The sequence below is a fragment of the Equus quagga genome, chromosome 16, assembly GCF_021613505.1.
Source record: "Equus quagga isolate Etosha38 chromosome 16, UCLA_HA_Equagga_1.0, whole genome shotgun sequence".
NCBI classification, from domain to species: Eukaryota; Metazoa; Chordata; class Mammalia; order Perissodactyla; family Equidae; genus Equus; species Equus quagga.
Window position 1 is genome coordinate 59,951,821 of NC_060282.1, and position 19,849 is coordinate 59,971,669.

Below are 19,849 nucleotides of genomic sequence, written 5' to 3' on the forward strand. Positions count from 1 at the left end.
AAGGCAGCAGCTGAGGAAATTTTATGAGATAATGAAGCAGAACAGTTACTGAAAGCCATCTGCTCGGTTGTTTACAAACTTGCTTCAATACTTCAGAGGCAGTGGTAGGGTACGTGTCTAAACTTCACAAGCTGCACTAGGTAGAACTAAATGAAGTGCGCCTGGGCCGGGCTGAGCTCGGTCCCTCTCTGTGCAGTGGGAGCGGTTGCCAGGCAGGCCTGTTGGAAGCCAGCAGAAAGCACCACACAGAGGTGATTATGTGCCACCATCTGTCACGCTTCAAGCCTACCATACAGCATGGCTAATCAGCCTTGGCAGGATGATGGATGAACAGCAGCAGCTGCCAAAAGCCACTGTTGGCAAACAGTCCTGAAGTTAAGAACTTTTTCCCCCCTCTGTCTTCCTCTCCAGGGTCCTGCTGCGTGTCCGCATGCTGTACTACCTAAGACAAGAAGTTATAGGAGACCAGGCAGATAAGATCTTAGAGGGTGCTGACTCAAGGTTAGTGCAAGCGCACGTTTGTTCTGTACCTCCCTGCAATAATCCGGGTAGTCGGAAAACATCATGGATTGTGTTTCAAACCTTCATAAACCATTAGTAGCACATCTCCTTCTTTGTATCTTGAATGCACTGTTTGTCTATGAGCTTGGGGATGTGATGAGAATCGGGAAAAGCCTCTTTATATGTATGTGTGCACAGATAAGAAGGTGTGAACTAAATTGCTGGTGTTCTGAGATGACCTTTAAAATGGGACACTGTGTGATGAAGTTCATTTCCGGTCACGGTAGAAAGTGACTGACTTGTGCCCTTTCTTTTAACCTTTGCTCATTCCTCCACGATGCTCAGGTGCTTATCGTGGGAAACGGGCATGTGAGCACATGGATCATGTTGGTCACTTGGAATTCTTTTTTAATACCGGTATTTGTTTGAACTATTCTGTACACGGTGTCTTTCTAGTGAAGCTGATGTTTGGATACCTGAACCTTTCCATGCTGAAGTCCCCGCCGACTGGTGGGATAAGGAAGCAGATAAGTCCCTCCTAATTGGAGTGTTCAAACATGGTAAGTGACGTTTCTGTTTGACCACATCTTGACTGTGTGGCTTTGTCTTTATTTACAGCTTTTTGCATACTCTTTTCCAAAGTCATAATATTAATGAGGATAGTTCCAAAGGGCTCTTGGCGTCTACCATTTTCCTGTACTAAAAATCTAAGATGAACTGTAAATATCAGATGCTGTTTTTGAATGTTTGTTGAGTATTTGAGAAGAAAACATTTCTTTCTTGGCTGTAAATAAAGCCAAAACCATATTTGTTTTAATAATAGCCAAGTTGTCCTATAGCTCTCCCTGAACTTTGCTTCCAGCACGGCTCCCCTTGCTAGCTCTGCCAACCTGTGTCAAAGTGGACGGTGGGCTTAACCTCTGCTATTAATCTGTACAAGTGCCTCCTGGGCTTTGTTCCAAGCAATATTTCACAAATGTCAGTGCTGAGAACTCGCGGCTCCCCTGAGTGGGATGCAGCCTTGTTAACTTTGAAAGGCTGGGGATGCAGAACTGGCATGATATATACAGTGAGCGATTCCTGATTATAATCCCAATTCTCTGGAGGTCGCGGAGGTATTCTCAGCAGCCCCGCCTGACTAAAGGGGAGAATGATGGCTTATAAACCCTTTCATGATTACAGCTTGGCTTGCGGCTCTGCAGCAGTTAGGAGCGGTGTGTTGTAGTACACATCGTAATTGAATTGTGCTCTTCTACCTGGGTACTGCAGCCGCGTTTTGTGAGCTCAGCCTAAAAATCATTTTCCCGCAGTGCACTGTTGGGATCTGCCATTTTCCATCTAGTCAACTTGGGCAGTCAAAAAGCAAATTGCAGTTTGAAAACCATAGAGGGAACAGTGTCATCTTACTGACATGCATCATCCTAAACCTAATAAGACAGGTTCGCTGGCCTTACGTAGACGGGGATTTTTCAGCCAGCGGTGCAAGTTCCTGCAGGACTGAAGCTGTTCACGAGGAAGATGGGGTGGACGCGGAGTACCCCCGCAGAGGACATAAAGGAGCATTACAAAGCCTTTTAAATGTCAAGCAAAATTAGATCTTGGGGAAAACAGGGTCAAAATCTTCTCAGGCGTCTTGCAGTTACTCCGAACCTGTTTTTCTGTTAGTATTTGTGATCGTTCAGGTGCTATCCCTGAAATGTAACTTGGTGCCCCAAATCTGCCCTGGAGTGAGTGTGCCGTAGAATGCTCTACTAAGGCAAGGTTGGTTTGAATACATCATAAGTGATAACCTCGATTAAGAAGTGAAGTTCGCGTGGTGCAGTAGTGCTGTGATTTTGTCAGTGACGGGCCTTCCATTGTTTCTGTGTGTGTCCTCCTTGGGCTGGTGGGGATGGCGCAGGCTATGAGAAGTACAATTCTATGCGAGCTGACCCCGCGCTGTGCTTCCTGGAACGAGTCGGTATGCCCGATGCCAAGGCCATAGCTGCTGAGCAAAGAGGAACAGACATGCTAGCAGATGGTGGTGACGGGTAAGAAGGACATTGGACAATTTTAATAAACTCTATGTCAGTATCACATCTATTGGCAGGGTTCAGTTCCTATACTGCACTGTGCACTACATTGCGTCCCATTGGAACTTAAGTGATTTTTACCAGTATAGTCTGTTTATGTATTGTAATGACTAAGCACAATATGTTATCTAAATAATCTGAAACTTATTTGTCTTTTCCAAATGATGACACTCTGCTGCCCATCCAACACCCTCCTCCTTCCACGGCTGTACATTTTAAACACTGATAGAGTTGCTTTTGATGTCAGACCCAGAATTAAAAGTAGCACTAGGCAGATTGTTACTCTTTCCCAAGCCCCCTTCAGTCTCTTGCTTATCAGTATGATTTAAACATTTTTAAAAATTTTATATAGGGGAGAATTTGATAGAGAAGATGAAGACCCAGAATATAAACCAACCAGAACGCCATTCAAGGATGAAATAGATGTAAGAACTTGAGTATATTGACTTTTACAGCACCCGTAAAATATTATACGCCCGTATAAGACTTGTTAAACTTTATAGATAAAAGATATCTTAAAAGATAAAGCGAAAGGAAACCCCAAATTAAGATAATTCTGTTTCTCTCTTTGCTTTCAAGGAATTTGCAAATTCTCCTCCGGAAGATAAGGAAGAGTCCTTGGAAATACGCACCACAGGTAGGGCTCCGTGAAGCCCCTGGGGCAGAGCGAACAAGTGCTCTGCAGGCACCACTCCCCGTTCAGGGACTTCCGCTGCTTGAGGATGGTAGTATCTTAACACGGTGTTTCGTCTACACTGACTCAGCTCTTTTGTAAATAATTTAAATTCTTGTTTATTGTTGGTTTTTCATTACATTGAATTTCTTTGATAAAATAATTTTTTTGATTATGGTCATTTATATACTTATGTTTTACACCAGTTAGTGAAAACTTTTAAGCATCTTAAGAAATATATCTCTTGGGAGTAGAGCGTTTGTTAAGTATCTGAAATATTGCCAGTTTATAGAGAATACTGACATTTTGCCTAACGTAAAATTGTTAGCTAACAATTATGTGGTTATTTTTTATGTTCACGATTGTTAATCTAAGTACCTTACTGGAGATTACCCTTATAATGTAGTTCATGGAGTAAAGTATGTTTCTTTACGTAGGATTGATAGATAAATTTTTTTTTCCTCTAAGGAATTAAAACATATATAGTTTAGGGGCCAACCCCGTGGCCGAGTGGTTAAGTTCACGTGCTCCTCGTTGGTGGCCCGGGGTTTCACTCGTTCGGATCCTGAGCGTGGATATGGCACTGCTCATCAGGCCATAGTGAGGTGGCGTCCCACATGCCACAACTAGAAGGACCCACAACTAAAAAAATATACAACTATATACTGGGGGGATTTGGGGAGAAAAAAGCAGAAAAAAATATATATATAGTTTATAAGTTCCATACTAATATTATTCCTTATTTATATTTTAAAAATGAGGGCTTACAATTCCCTTTCCCACACTGTCATTTGAATGTTAATGAGTCATCTTGTTTTGATGGGAAATCCAGTGTATTGCAAGATTGCAGCTACACATTTCAAAAATATTCTTTCCACTTCCCCAGGCAAGCACAGTGAGAGTAATGCTGAGTTAGGCCAACTCTACTGGCCTAACACCTCAACCCTGACTACCCGTCTGCGCCGGCTCATTACTGCCTATCAGCGCAGCTATAAAAGGCAACAAATGAGGCAAGAGGCTCTAATGAAGACTGACCGGCGGAGACGGCGGCCTCGGGAGGAAGTGAGAGCACTAGAAGCGGAAAGGGAAGCTATAATATCTGAGAAACGGCAAAAGTGAGTTTCAGGGTTTTACTCAACTCCTGGTACATTCCTCTCTTCTGTGCTCTTCTAGGCCTACAAAACAGGAATCACCTCCAAGATAATGCCCACCAAAGAAAGCCTCACCACATCAAAGCAGTCTGTGCCCCAGCCCCAAAATAAGTACCATGCATTAACTTTAGGGCAGAAGAAATAATAAACTTTAAGCCTTTTTACTCAAGTACAGTTCAAGCTAATGTCTTCTTTCTAATAGGTGGACAAGAAGAGAAGAGGCAGATTTCTACCGTGTGGTATCCACTTTTGGAGTTATTTTTGACCCCATGAAACAGCAGTTTGACTGGAACCAGTTTCGAGCCTTTGCCAGACTTGACAAGAAGTCTGATGAGAGTTTGGAGAAGTACTTCAGCTGTTTTGTGGCCATGTGTAGGCGCGTATGTCGAATGCCCACTAAGCCAGATGATGGTAGGTTCGCTCAGTAACAACAGGTCCATTCCAAAGGCCAATCAAGTGAAGAATAAGAGAGTGAACAATTTAAAGCATAGTTGGGTCTTTCCCAAGTAAATACAGTTGTTTTCCTGTTACAGAACCACCCGACCTCTCCTCCATGATCGAGCCAATCACAGAAGAGCGTGCCTCCAGAACGCTCTACCGCATCGAACTGCTGCGGAAAATCCGAGAGCAGGTTCTTCATCACCCTCAGTTGGGAGAGAGGCTGAAGCTCTGCCAGCCGAGTTTGGATTTGCCTGAGTGGTGGGAATGTGGAAGGCATGACCGAGACTTGCTGGTCGGTGCTGCTAAACATGGGGTCAGTCGGACAGATTATCACATCCTCAATGACCCCGAGTTGTCCTTCTTGGAGGCACACAAAAACTTTGCTCAGAACAGAGGGGCGGGTAACATATCTTCCTTGAACCCGCTGGGAGTTGGATTTGGCCAGACTCCTGCTGTCACCTCATCCGCTCACGTTCAGGATGAAAAGGCGGTGGGACAAGCTGAGGGCAAAGCGGAGGAGTCAGAAAACACGGCTGCCCAAGAGAAAGCTGAGGGGAAAGAAGAGGAAGAAGAAACCGACGGTGGGGAAAAGGACAGTAAGCGGGAATGTGGGGCCGAGGCCAGCTCTGTAAAAACTGAACTGAAAGGTATGGAGGTCAGTGCAGATACAGGGCCCAAGTCTATTTCAGAAAAAGGTTCTGAAGAGGACGAGGAAGAAAAGCTGGAGGATGATGATAAGTCAGAAGAGTCTTCCCAGCCGGAAGGTAATGCCTCGCCCTTCAGGCCCCTCTCCTGGTTCCTCGAGGGCAGTTGTGATGTGCAGTGTTCTCATGTCACATGACAGGGCTCTTTTTTTTTAAAGGGTAATTAATGTATTATTTTCTTCTACGAAGGGATAAGTTCAGGATATGCTTAGATGTATGTTCTGCTCTCATGTGGCGAACATGGTATTTCGACAACTTAAACTCTCAGAAGAGTTTTACAGGCACATAACAATTTCTGCCTTAAGGATGGGGGTTAACTTGACAGTAGTGTATTAAGAATTCCAAGTGATTTTAATTCAGACAGTTAAATGTGAGAGAGAAGAGTGATTCACTGAGTAAATATTGGTAATTATTTTAAATGATGCTTCTTTTATTTAATTTTAATTCAGACGTAAAGGGCAGGAGTAGAATCTGAAAATAGCCAGTTTTCTCTCTAAATCACAGTTAGGTTGCTGAAGCCGGCACAGAGTCACAATAAAGCTCCTTGTTGTACTGTTCTGGTGGAGCTGCCGCTTTGAACTTTAGCCAGCACGTTAGCCCTCTTGCCTGTGTGGAGGGACATAGGCTCTTTTGGGTCAGAGACTTGGTTGTCATTCAGCCCCCCTCCAAGATACATGCACACTGACTAGCGATGTGACCTCCCTAAGCCTCTGCAGCTTCATCTGTAAGATGAGAATAACACCATCTGCGTGAAAGGGCCATCGCAAGCTTGAAACGAAAGATTTGTAAAATGCCTAATACCATTCTAGCCATATAGTAGGTACTCAATAAAATGGAGCCGATTGGGATTCAAATTTTAAATTGCGTCCTTTCTGAACTTGGTTTTCAGTGACTTTCTGGTTGTGAATAATCCACATTAACTCATCTCTCAGCAGGAGCTGTCTCTAGAGGGAAGAATTTTGATGAAGAGAGCAATGCTTCCATGAGCACTGCTAGGGATGAAACCCGAGATGGATTCTACATGGAGGATGGAGACCCCGCGGTAGCTCAGCTCCTTCATGAGAGAACATTTGCCTTCTCATTTTGGCCTAAGGTTCGTGGGGTTTTTTATTTTGTTTGTTTTGTTGTCCAAAAAAGAGTGGGGTGGAGGAAATCGTTCTAGCTTGATTTTTCAAATAAGTTTAAGGTAAACTTTAACACAGTGTATGAAGACTGTAGATTTTTCCCATGTTTTTAAAAAATGTTCTGGAAAAGTCCAAAGAAAAAATTCTGTCCAATACTTTTGTGATAGGGTAGGAAAGGTGACATGGAGGAACGATAAGAAATAAGACTGTGTGTATGGATCTTTAGCTCCTTGAGATTCTTTAGGTTAGTAATCATATTGTCCAGTATAGTCTCTGGGTTATTCTTTCAACAGACTCACCGTTTGGCAAAATAAAATGTGTGGATCTTTTTAAAAAATATTTTTATTGTGGTAAAAAACATAAAATTTAGGATCGTAACCATTTTTAAGTGTTTAATTCAGTAGTGTTAAGTATATTCACATTGTTGTGAAACAGATCTCCTGAACTTGTCCATCTTGCATGACTGAAACTCTGTACCCATTAAACAGACCCCCTTTTGCCCTCCCCCCAGCTCCTGGCAACCGCTATTCTACTTTCTGTTTCTGTGAATTTGACTACTTTAGATATCTTACATAAGTGGAATCATACAGTATTTGTCCTTTTGTGACTGGTTTGTTTCACTTAGCGTAATGTCCGCAAGGTTTATCTGTGTGGTAGCATGTGACAGGATTTCCTTCGTTTTTAAGTCTGAATAATATTCCATTGTGTGTATTTATACACATACGTTTGTGTACATTTTCTTTATCCATTCATCCATCCTTGGGACATTTGGGTTCTTTCCACCTCTTGGCTTATTATAGTGCTACTGTGAACATGATTATACTCGTATCTCTTTGAAATCCTGCTTTCAGTCTTTTGGATATATACCCAGAAATGGGTGGATTCCTGGAGCATATGGTAGTTCCATTTTTAATTTTTTGAGGAACCTTCATACTATTTTCCATAGCACTTGCTCCATTTTACAATCCCACCAACAATGCACAGGGAAAAATGTGTGGACTTTTAAAACTGTGTTGTAGGGGGCCGGCCCCGTGGCCAAGTGGTTAAGTTCACACACTCCGCTTCAGTGGGCCAGGATTTCGCTGGTTCGGATCCTGGGCACAGATATGGTACGGCTCATCAAGCCATGCTGAGGCAGCATCCCATATGCCACAACTAGAAGGACCCACAACTAAAAATATACAACTATGTACCAGGGGGCCTTTGGGGAGAAAAAGGAAAAATAAAATCTTTAAAACAAGAAAACAACTGTGTTTTATTTAGTTTTTTAATCCAAAGCAAAGCTTTCAAATTTAAGACAACTCTATGTATGTGGAAACCTATAGTCTTTTTAACTCAGGAGATGGTGTGCTGTTGACCCATTTGCTTCAATACATTATGAAATAATTCCAAATGTAGTTATCTGTAACCAAAAACAACATGGAAATTACTTTTTTGCCTAACTAGGATAATTTTATAATACATCCCTATGTAATTTGGGTCTGGTTTTCAGGGTAGGGAAATAATCATCCTAATCACCATAACAGGGCTGTCTGGTTCAAAACAAACAACACAAAAATGGCTTCAGTCAGCTCATCCTCAGGCTGGTCTTCCATGGTGTTAGTTGTGTAAGAAACGCTGTGAAATTTTTAACTGAAGAGTGTACTATCAAAGAGGTTTTTTTTTTTTTTTGTATACCCCGGGTTCCCTCGTTATGCTAATCTCCCTTATTGAGTATAGAAGGGAGTTTCCCAGATCACTCAAAAGGTCTATAGTGGCAGGCACTTTTAATCTATGGAAACTGGGTCTAAGAGCTGTAATTAGAAATTTTTAATGTACACGCTTCAATGAAATTTGAAGTGATAATAGGTGGGGAATGCAAATTGACATTCCTTAGGTGTTCCTGGGTTGGTGCCCATTTCGTAATGCTGAGCTTTATTAATAGTGACGCTAATGGTGTCCACTTCCTGGGACAGACTGCAGTCCAGCCTGTGGATCTGAAGCACCAGCGCGTCGAGCAGCTAAATGCAGGGTTCCATTGTTATCTGCTGACATTCGCCAGCAGTTCTTTAGCTTGAATAAAAGTTACTTTTAAGATATGGGGACATTTTAGAGGTGGTGGTTATGTAATGTTTTCTAATTTATGTGATTCAGTGTTTGTCATTGAAAAATATTAAGTTTTCTGGATTGGAGCCACCTTAGGACCTTAAACCAGAGCAAAGCAGTTTTGGTGGATTTTGTTTATTTACTTGTTTATTTGTCTTTTGTTTTCATTTACTTTTTGTCCACTGATTGACTTTGAAACCTTTTATACTCTTTAGCCTTTTGATGGAAATATTTATCTAGTAATTTTCACCAGGTCTTTGTTACGGTTTCGTGTGACTTTTCCTCCCCCTCCAGGATCGAGTAATGATAAACCGATTAGACAACATCTGTGAAGCAGTGTTGAAAGGCAAATGGCCAGTAAATAGGCGCCAGATGTTTGATTTCCAGGGCCTCATCCCTGGTTACACGCCACCCACCGTGGACAGTCCCCTGCAGAAGAGGAGCTTTGCCGAGCTCTCCATGGTCGGCCAGGCTAGCATTAGTGGGAGCGAGGACCTCACGACTTCTCCTCAGTTGTCAAAGGTAAGTTAGAGCAGTTTGTTTTTGCATTTTAAAGGTGCGCTGTCTAAATCTTAACTTAGTTCGGAAGCCATGTTTTGCTAGTTATGCTTAGAAGTAAGATGGCCGCTGTTTTCAAGAGTCATGAATGTTTAATTTCTTAAGCTTCTAGTTCTTTATTTCTGAAAGCCAGCCGGTACAGCAGATACAGTTTTGGCTCATTATTTTGTTGGAAATTTTCAATAGGAAGATGCCCTCAACCTCTCTGTCCCTCGCCAGCGGAGAAGGAGAAGGAGAAAAATTGAAATTGAGGCTGAAAGAGCTGCCAAGCGGCGAAACCTCATGGAGATGGTTGCCCAGCTGCGGGAGTCTCAGGTGGTCTCAGAAAATGGACAAGAAAAAGTTGTAGATTTATCAAAGGCCTCAAGAGAGGCAACAAGCTCTACCTCAAATTTTTCGTCTCTTACTTCAAAGTTTATCTTGCCTAACGTCGCGACACCAGTGTCTGATGCCTTTAAGACTCAAATGGAACTGCTCCAGGCAGGTCTGTCACGCACACCCACGAGGCATCTGCTTAATGGCTCCCTGGTGGATGGAGAGCCTCCCATGAAGAGGAGGCGGGGAAGGAGGAAAAACGTGGAGGGCCTTGATCTGCTTTTCCTGAGCCACAAACGGACGTCATTGAGTGCAGTAAGTTGAGGAGCTCACTCCCATTGTGTCTGCCCACATCGACAGCCGGGGTCCCTGCACTGCTGACGAGGCTGGGCTGTGTCCCTCTCAGTGAGGTGCCGTTAAAGCTGGCTTCTTCCACTAAAAAGTAGCATTACAGTGCACGAGTCAAGGTTCTGAGCTGGAAAATTGTGTTGAACATTGATACAGATCACTCGGCCTGAACCAAATGTAGCTAGAGGATCGATTCTTCCCAAGATTCTGATGTATTGATATTCTCAGAAGACTAGCCCAAAACAAAAACATGTTCTTCTGAGCCTATGATTGTTATCTCTGAATTCTTGAGGTGGAAAAAGCTTCTGCTCTTAAAAATATTGATATGTTTTGGGCCTGCCGTTTATTAGATTAGTATAAGTGTTTAGTTTCAGACTTAAGATTTATGTTTGTATGCACAACCCAGTGATTGCAAATTCTCCTCTCTCCATGGCTAGATATTTAAAAAATCTCAACCTGGCTGTGCGTGTTTAGGCTTGAATGCAATGTATGTGCCAATGAATTTTGACATTTTCTTTTTCAATTCAAAGGCAATGAGTGCAGTGTAATCAAAATACCCCTCTTCTCTAATCTGCTTCAACCACACCACCTAGAAATGTGCCACCTAACTGATGACGAGGTTTCTACCCACAGAACCTGATTACGTGCAGTCCCTTTTTAAAGGGCTAATTAGTACTAGATATCATAAGCCTGTCGATTTGAAACCCTAATCAGCGTAGTAATGCTGGGGCTCGCTGTCTGCGCCTGAGGAGCCGGCGCCCCAGGGACCGTGGGCCTTTCCCCTGGGCAGTGGGACACAGTTTAGGAAGCACTGAAATTTCAAGCCGAGGGGAGACATTTGTTTCGGTATGTTTTTCCTTATTCCATCCCTATTACTATTTATTCATTTTCTATTTCTTCAACCTAGAGAAAGCTTGATAACTCAAAAGGGTAAGAAAAGGTGTGGTTGAGTTAAAGTCTGGAAATGACAAAATAGCATGCACTGGAGTTTGCCACCTGATGGGATCTGATTAAAACAGAAGCATCCAGGTGGCTAAAAGTTAATATGCCGAATTCATTATCAGTGCATCAGTCATAATAAGGGTCATTTTTGTTGAGCATGTCATTACTTTTAGAATCCTGTGAAAATACACTTTGTAGTGCGTCAGCTGTGACTGGTTGTTCCAGAAGTTAAAACGCCGTCTCTGGAGTGTGGTCCTCAAAGTCGCATCACCAGTGATTAGCCTTCCTGCTTAAAACCACCTTAACACTTTGATAGATTTTGTTCACTGGAAATCCTTTCTCCATAAACAGCAACAAATTGGGGAGTTTCTGCAGCTCACACCTCTTTTCATTTACTATTGTGTTTAATATTTGAATCACGGCACGTACTTGTCTGCGGACCAAGTGTCAGGAATTGTTAGTGTGACCCACGTGCTGTTTTCCTATTGCAAGTACACGTCCTGTATTAAACTTGAGACTGCACTCATTTCACGTATTTTAAGCCATTGCCAAGAATTTATTGATATTTTTCTTTTACCAAAGTCACATTGAGCAGCCCAGCTCAAGTCTGAGAGAACTCCTAATAGATGGAGAATGTATTTTTAAGTTTTTGGTGTTTTTTGTTTTTTGCTGTCAAATGTTGAAATTTGGGGATTCCTCATTTGGTGTTGTGGAGGGTTATGTGTGTGCACATAAATACAAGGAAAACGCTGGTTGCTTTATAAATAACCTGAGTAGTGAGGAGGTAAAAGGGTTGGGAGTGTTACTTGTTTAGAACAAGACAAATCCTAAAATCTTGTATTATGGTGAGCACTCAAACTGGAGACCACTTTGTGCTGCCATGAAAAGTAAGGGTGCAGTCATCATGCATTCTGCAACATCGTAGGAGTTGTCCCTGCCCCCTGTGCCAGGCACTAGGATGCGAAGAATAAAGGCCTGACAGGTGCTTGCACTAGAGAACTCAGTGTTTAAGATGGGTGACAGATAAATAATAATATATCATAGTTGTGGGGCATGCCTGGGGTACTTTGTGAGCCCAAAGGGGGAATGGGAATGGAGGGAGGAGGATATGGGGAGAAACAGATGAGGAAGTTTCCCTAGAGATGGTAGTACTTCAGTTAAGTTTTGAAGATTGTGTAGGAGTTGGTCATTTGAAAAGAGGAGGCAGGGAGAGCATGTGCAAAGGGACTGAGGCCAGAGAGAGCCTATCATGTTCCATGAACTAAAATTATTGGCCAGGGAATTTGGTGAGAAGGCAAGGTTCAGCAGAGATGAGCTTGGAGACAAGGTAGGATGCAAATTGTGGAGGGCTTTGACTACTGTGCTAAAGAACTTGGATTTTATCCTGAAGGTGATAAGGATTCAATTATCCAGATAGTTTAAGTAGGGTAGCGATGTGACCTAATTTTTTGAACTAGGAAGAGTGTATTTTAGAAACAGACTGCAGTATAGCAGTGTGGAGGTTGGATTAAAGCAGCAGGGAACTGGAATAAGGGAGAGCGTTTGGAAATACTGTAGTGATGTGGGTGGGCAGTGATGAAGACCTGAACCAAAGCTGCAGCAGCAGGTCTGGACAGATGACTGACAGAGAAGATGTCTGGAGGTTGAACTAATAGAGTTTTGAGGACCAGTAGCTGGATGATGGTAGAGTCCAGACTTCAGTTAGACTTGATCTTTTTGGTGTTGCCACACATCCCTAATACAGAATATTGTACTACCAAACTACTAACAAAATTGTACTGTTCAGTGCCAAAAAGCTACGTATAAACTGGCTTTTGGAACAGCCCAATTACTAATTCTACAGTGTGAAGAATGATATTAAAGTTTCATTTTCTGCTTTGATAGATGTTCCAAAGCTGACATTGTTTCAAGTAATTTTTTTCCCTTTTTCATCAAAGATCCATTGTGCTAGGATAGCATTTTCTTGGGATAGGACATTGTCAGAATCTCTCTTCATGTGAGAATTCAGACCCTTGTCAACTTTCTGCAGGAAGATGCTGAGGTGACCAAAGCTTTTGAAGAAGATATAGAGACCCCACCAACGAGAAACATTCCTTCTCCTGGACAGCTGGACCCGGACACGCGGATCCCTGTTATAAATCTTGAAGATGGGACTAGGCTGGTGGGGGAAGATGCTCCTAAAAATAAGGATTTAGTTGAGTGGCTGAAGCTGCATCCTACTTACACTGTTGATATGCCAAGTTATGTACCAGTAAGTATTACAAAGTTTAGAATTGGGGGAATCTTGCTAGGATAGTCCATTACATTCTCCCATATGACATAGAAAATCCTCGGTCCCTCTGCCTTTTGCTTGAATGTCTCCTCATCTCAAACATTTCCCAGTTTTTGTCATTGTATATTCTTCATGCAAGGACCTGACTCCAGGTCTCTCCTACATGAAGGGCAGCCTTGTAGTCATCGGAAGATGCTTTTTGCCTATCATGCATTTCCTTACCTTGTCTTTCTACCACCAAATAGACATGATTTCTTCAGTTAATCGTTACATGACACGATTTCCAGGTGATCTCATTTTTAAGATAATACTGATGAATGCACTTTAGTTGGTCTCCAGACCAGGTCTCACCAGCAGAGAATACTATGAAGCTGTTACTTGCAGAGATTTGACCAGCTAATGCAGCCCAAGACTTTACTAGTTTCTTTTTTAAGCAACTGCACTTATGCCTTATATTAAACGTTAGACAATATCTCCAGATGATTTGTTACATAAACTGTTTGCTAGCTGGCAATGCAAATCTTGTACTTCCTATACATAAGGAAAACTTAAATGTAAGATTTTACATGTTATTTTGTTGAGTTCAGCCTGAGTTGAGTTCCTGCCACTGAGGATGCCACCTTCTGCAGAGGTCCTTGTATGCCTTGGGTTGGTTCTTCTCGTGTACAGTCTTGTGTCACCAGATGTGATTTCATCTCTCTATTCATTCAAGTCACTGACTAGAAATTAGCAAAGGTATTAGAAAAAGTTTCCTTAAAAAATACCAAGACTTGGTTAAACACTTGAAGAAAAGACTTGAAGTGGGTTATTGATAGACAAAAGAAAAGCAAATTCTCAGCTTACGTGTTCTTTTAGTTCCTTAATGTATAGGAAAAAAATAGGAGTTTTTCCTTACTAAGAAAAGTATGGTTTCTAATAATTAAAACGATTTTTGAAATTTCCATAGTAATTAAACATTACTTGACTGTCCTTTTTGTCATTTATATAGGAAAGGGTAAGTACTAAATATGTATTTTTCTTTTTTGCAGAAGAATGCAGATGTGTTGTTTTCCTCATTTCAGAAACCGAAACAGAAACGACACAGATGTCGAAACCCTAATAAATTGGATATAAACACTTTGACCGGAGAAGAAAGGGTGCCTGTTGTCAATAAACGAAATGGGAAGAAGGTAAACTTTAGGAAAGAGAATTGATCGCTTTGTGATTTCTTATCCCAGAAAGAAGTGTTTTATCCTGACATCTTTTATGGGGAAAAAGAATCATATTTTTTCCAAACTATATGTATATGTGTGTGTGTGTGTGTGTGTGTGTAGATATATGGATTGGGGAGGGAAAGAGGAAGAATTTGTATATTTTTAAGTCATTTCTCAAATGCCTCTCCCCAGATGGGTGGAGCTATGGCGCCTCCAATGAAGGATCTGCCCAGGTGGCTGGAAGAAAATCCTGAATTTGCAGTTGCTCCAGACTGGACTGATATAGTTAAGCAGTCTGTAAGTACAAACTCTGCATTTCTGTCAAGAAAGATATTTATAGAAAACTGTTTTCCTGAATTTTTCTATATTTTTCTATTGGTTATTAATTATTCAGTTCGAACTTATTCTTAGCTTAAAGGAATTGACATAATACATCATTTTCAAACATCATTAATACATCATCATTTCTTGTATCAATACATCATTAATCTAAAGTGGATTAATTTGGCAGCTCTGATTTAAAAGGATTGTATGGCAGTGTACATTCCCAGTCTTGGAGGTAGGCTTCCTATGGGAGGAATGCCCTAGGTAAACCCAGTTAACAGCCCATCTCTGGAATGGAGTTTATGGTGGTTGAGATAATTAAGATTAACTGTGATTCTGATTTTAAAATACAATATACAACAATTCTGCCCAAAATATTTTTTTGTGATCAGTTTCTTTTTAAAATTAATTTGTTAATGATGTGTTGATTCTTTTTTGTTTGTTTAAATTATACAGTGAAATTGCTTATTTTTCTTTGGGTGTGTAGTTCTACCAGTCTTAACCAGTCTTAACACGTGTAGTTTTGTGAACTGCCACCATAATCGGAATGCAGACAGTCTCTTCACTGCCCCGAATCCCATTGTATTCTTCTCTTCCACTACCTCCAGCCCCTGGCAATAGTAGAGTTTTGTCCTTCTGAGGATGTCAGATAAACAGAGGCATAAAGTACATCACTTTTTTGAGATGACTTCTTTCACTCATCATACGGAGATGCATCCAAGTGGTTGCATGTGTCAAAACCCTGCTCTTTCTCATCCCTGAGCAGTCCTCCACTGCATGGGTGTCCGCCCGGGCGTAGTTACTCATCACCTGTGGAAGGACATCTGGGCTGTTTCCAGATTTGGGAAGTTATGAGTAGAATGCTATAAACATTCATGTACAGCTTTTGGTGTGAACATAAATTTTTGTTTCTCTAGGGTAGATACTAAAATGTAACTTAATTAATTAAATTTTCCATGTTTTCAACCACCCTGATATATTATTTCTCAAGTTAGTTATAGATGCAGATAACTTGACATTTACCTCACTGATAGAGTAGCCTTTAACAATTTTTCTGCAATTCACCATAGTTCAATGAGCTAATGTAATGCTAAAATACAGAATTTTTGCTTTCATAAGCTTTATCATTAAGCCTTTAGAATGGAAGTAATTCTATATTTCCATTGACAATGTTAATTTTCAGATTATCCCAAAGGCCCACACTGAAATTTAGTTTCCCTTAGCAACTTTTATAGCCACTGCTTGCGTCTGCGTTTCCCTCAGGGTTTTGTTCCCGAGTCGATGTTTGACCGGCTTCTCACTGGACCCGTGGTGAGGGGGGAAGGAGCGAGCAGAAGAGGCAGAAGGCCCAAAAGCGAAATCGCCAGGGCGGCCGCTGCTGCCGCTGTGGCCTCCACTGCAGGAATCAACCCTCTGCTGGTGAACAGCCTGTTTGCTGGAATGGACCTGACAAGCCTTCAGAATCTCCAGAATCTCCAGTCTCTCCAGCTGGCAGGTCTCATGGGCTTCCCTCCAGGACTGGCAACAGCTGCCGCTGCCGGAGGCGACGCGAAGAACCCTGCTGCCGTGCTGCCCCTGATGCTGCCGGGCGTGGCGGGCCTGCCCAACATGTTTGGATTGGGTGGGCTGTTGAATAGCCCTCTCTCCGCTGCTACTGGAAACACCACTACTGCTTCGAGTCAAGGAGAACCGGAAGACGGCACTTCAAAAGTAGAAGAGAAAGGCAATGAGAACGAGGAAGAGAACAAAGACTCTGAGAAAAGCACAGACGCTGTTTCGGCTACTGACTCTGCGAATGGATCTGTTGGTGCTGCTACTGCCTCGGCCGGATTGCCCTCCAACCCGCTCGCCTTCAACCCCTTCCTCCTGTCCACCATGGCTCCAGGCCTCTTCTACCCATCCATGTTTCTACCTCCAGGACTGGGAGGGTTGACACTGCCTGGGTTCCCCGCATTGGCAGGACTTCAGAATGCCGTGGGCTCCAGCGAAGAAAAGGCTCCCGATAAGGCCGAGGGGGGCACCTTTCAGGAAGAAGAGAACCTGGAAGGCAGTGATGCCGAGGAGAACCTGGATAAGACTGCAGAGTCCTCCATCTTAGAAGACGAAATAGCACAGGGTGAAGAGCTAGACTCACTTGATGGGGGGGATGAAATAGAAAACAACGAAAATGATGAATAACCAGTACCAGTTCCAGTTAAAGTGTTTAAAACTTTTGACAAGTGGTAGTCCTACTGTTTACACTCACAGTTAATGTTCATACCTAGTTTTATAAGCTGTTCTGTAACATAGTGTAGCAAAAAAAAAAGTCCAAGTCATGTTATACAGGTGTGTCAAAAGGTATCTTGGTCATTAAGTATTGTGCAGTGCATTATTTATTATCCCTAGGAGAGATGAAATTTGAGAGGTGATCATGTCTTTTTAAGGAAACTTACATAATGCTCTGCTTTTTTTTTTCTTTTTCTTTTGGTACCATTGGTATTATAATACAGAGCAATTTGTAACTGAGCGGCACTAATGGAAGGAGGTGCTGCTCAAAGGAAGTATGAAGTTATATATTTAATTTTTTAATTTTAATTTTTTTGCTGTGAAGGTCAAGATGAAATTTGCCGTACATATCATACTTGCTCATTTGTTTCCCTTTTTGACTGTATGGGGTTCCCACACTTGTGCATACACACACATCCATACACTCTGACAATCTCCACGTTAGTGTGAACGTCTCTGTCTCGAGGCGCAGCAATAATAAGGCAGCTGTTGAATGTGAAGGGTCCCTTTGGAAATTAACCTACTGGAAGGGTTCTTGCCAGACAGAACTACAGTTCCATTGTCTCGTGGTCTTGTAATGCACTGGTATAAACAAAATAAATAGATGAATGAATAAAGAGTGAGAGAAGAGAGAATCAGGTACCTTTTTTAAATTAAAGGACTTTGTTACTTTAGCCACAAAGCTAAAACAGCATTACCTCAGCTCTAAACTAGCCTTGAAGTTTACAGACATGACTTTGTAAATGTATTGTTTTTCTTTGTTGTGATGTCCTTTTATTTTTTTCTTTGAAAACTGCTATCATGTAAGATAAAATGTAAATTGCTGCCAACTGTAGTAATGATGCTTTTAATAAAAGTGACCCATGATATGCAGAGATGTAATTATAGAATGTAGTATGTAGGGGAACTGGTGTTCACTCTATTTTTTGTATTCGCAATAGATGCAAATACAGCATTCTGGCCTTTGTACGGTTTCTTGATATATCCTCTTGTACTAGATTAGCTGTTAGTAATACGCTAAACTGATTGTCTTCAGACTAGACGGGAAGAAAAACCTTAAATTACCTTCACATAATTCCACTCCAGATATCTCAACAGAACCACACACAGAAACCTCCTATTTAACTCCCTCGAAAGGGCATCTGAGACTGAGAATACTTAGAAATGTGTGCAGCGTCTGATAATGTGGTACACTAAAGAACAAAAGGGCAAAAGAAAAATGAGGCTTTAATAGGCACAATATCTGGGTCATTTATCCTTGGTTAATGGGTAGAAAAACACAATGCCGGCGTGTCAGCAAGGGACACAAAGGCACTCTGGTGTCCTGCAGACCAGTGCTTGATGCCAGAAACTGTCTGTGGAAAACCCGTGTGGAATTAAAAGGGACCCACTTAAGCGTGCGCGTGCGCACATGCATACACAGGCCAGGGAGCTGCTGGTTTGTGCACCCCTTTATGACCTTTGATATTTGAGGTAAAATATCATTTGAGATACACTGTATTCACCTTTTTATGTCACCTGGACAAAGCCACGTTTCCAGGCTGTTTAAGGGGAGAGGGAGAGATGTGGATGGCGTTGTTGTGTGTATGCTGCCTCCCTCCGCGCCCTCCCCCTGTACACACGCAATCCATCCCTCACCCAGGTGTTATGACACAGGTTGTCTAAATTTGTCTTAGACAGTGAGATTCAGTTAATTTATATCCCAAGATAAAAATGTACCCATTATGATCCCATTATGAAAGGAGCAACTTGAAGCTTCCACTCTGGCCAACCTATGGCAGCTTTTATCCACTGTCTTTACTATTATCTCTTGAAAGTTAACAAATGGGTGGTGTGCATTGTAGGGAAGTGCCTTTAAGAGAATATCTTCTGAAATGGAATTCTTTGAATGGAGTTCCAGATCTGCGCAAAGTATAGGGAATTTAAGTATTTAAATAACCAAGATATTTTAAGCCTTAAAATAAGACTTTAGGTAGGGAGAATGTGTTTAATAAAATGAGTCATAAAAAGGTCTTTTTCTAAAATTCTTTATGGTATTGGAAGTTTTCCTATGACCTGTGAGTTGAGCATACCACATGACTCTGTCTCTGTTAGAAGAAAATGCTGAGAGCGATGATCTTCAGAGCTAAGGCCTCGCTTGCTTGTGGCCAGAAGGAACCCTGAGTAGACAGATGGATCAGTGGGCAGCTCTGCACTGTCTGGGTTCATTGGTCAACCCGGCTTTAAAGTCACTCAGATTTCCATGTTGGAAACTGCATTTTCTTTTCTGCTAATGGAATGAATTCTTGATGTTAGGTCTTGAGTTTACTTAAGTAGGAAATATTTTAATCTAGTCTGCTACTTAATAACGAGTGTTCACTGTGTGTTGGTGTAAATTAAGCCCTGAGGTGCTAGGGCTGCTCCTGTCTCTTCTCTGGCTCCTCTGTCAGACGGGCTGGTCTTCCAGGAGGAAGCGGAGACCTGGGAGTTTGAGTAACTGGCGAACAGGAAATACAGGAACTGGCTTTGAACCCGGGCAGTCTGACCTCAGAGCCTACTGACAGTCTCCTAAAATACTGCACTTGTAGTCTCTCACAGAAAATTAGTATATAACGATGATTTCAAGTGTTTGGGGCTTCTATATTTTTATGTTTTTTTCCCCCCTCAACCCTCTATAAGGGATCTGAAGTTTCAGGTTGGAATTGAGAGAAAGTCCATATGAAGTAGAGCCTGGAACAGTATGAGCTTTGCCTGGGGAAACTTGCGTCCCAGTTACCTCATTTATATTGGGTTTATCTTGCCCCATGAATATTTCTGTATTCGTTTCTATACAGAAATGAAGTCTTTAAAAAAGATGAGCTTACTCAAATAAGCCTCAGAGCTAGTAAATTGCAAACTAGGT

General features: G+C 41.9%; 1 protein-coding gene across 6 annotated transcripts in view; it reads left to right on the top strand.

The window, feature by feature from the left end:
* CHD7 (chromodomain helicase DNA binding protein 7) overlaps window positions 1-17,950 on the top strand; it is a 182,926-nt gene extending 164,976 nt beyond the window's left edge. For 4 of the 6 annotated variants that reach the window (XM_046641668.1, XM_046641667.1, XM_046641672.1 and 1 more), the window contains 15 exons: window positions 412-501; window positions 958-1,061; window positions 2,402-2,531; window positions 2,926-2,998; window positions 3,153-3,210; window positions 4,133-4,361; window positions 4,600-4,808; window positions 4,931-5,602; window positions 6,475-6,635; window positions 9,046-9,273; window positions 9,496-9,939; window positions 12,944-13,165; window positions 14,215-14,355; window positions 14,572-14,676; window positions 15,967-17,950. In XM_046641668.1, the coding sequence (XP_046497624.1) occupies window positions 412-501; window positions 958-1,061; window positions 2,402-2,531; window positions 2,926-2,998; window positions 3,153-3,210; window positions 4,133-4,361; window positions 4,600-4,808; window positions 4,931-5,602; window positions 6,475-6,635; window positions 9,046-9,273; window positions 9,496-9,939; window positions 12,944-13,165; window positions 14,215-14,355; window positions 14,572-14,676; window positions 15,967-16,881 (3,781 nt within the window). In that variant the 3' untranslated portion in view covers window positions 16,882-17,950. The remainder of the gene's footprint in view (window positions 1-411; window positions 502-957; window positions 1,062-2,401; window positions 2,532-2,925; window positions 2,999-3,152; window positions 3,211-4,132; window positions 4,362-4,599; window positions 4,809-4,930; window positions 5,603-6,474; window positions 6,636-9,045; window positions 9,274-9,495; window positions 9,940-12,943; window positions 13,166-14,214; window positions 14,356-14,571; window positions 14,677-15,966) is intronic. The other 2 variants (XM_046641671.1, XM_046641669.1) reach the window with 2 other exon arrangements.
* Window positions 17,951-19,849: the final 1,899 nt, after the last annotated feature.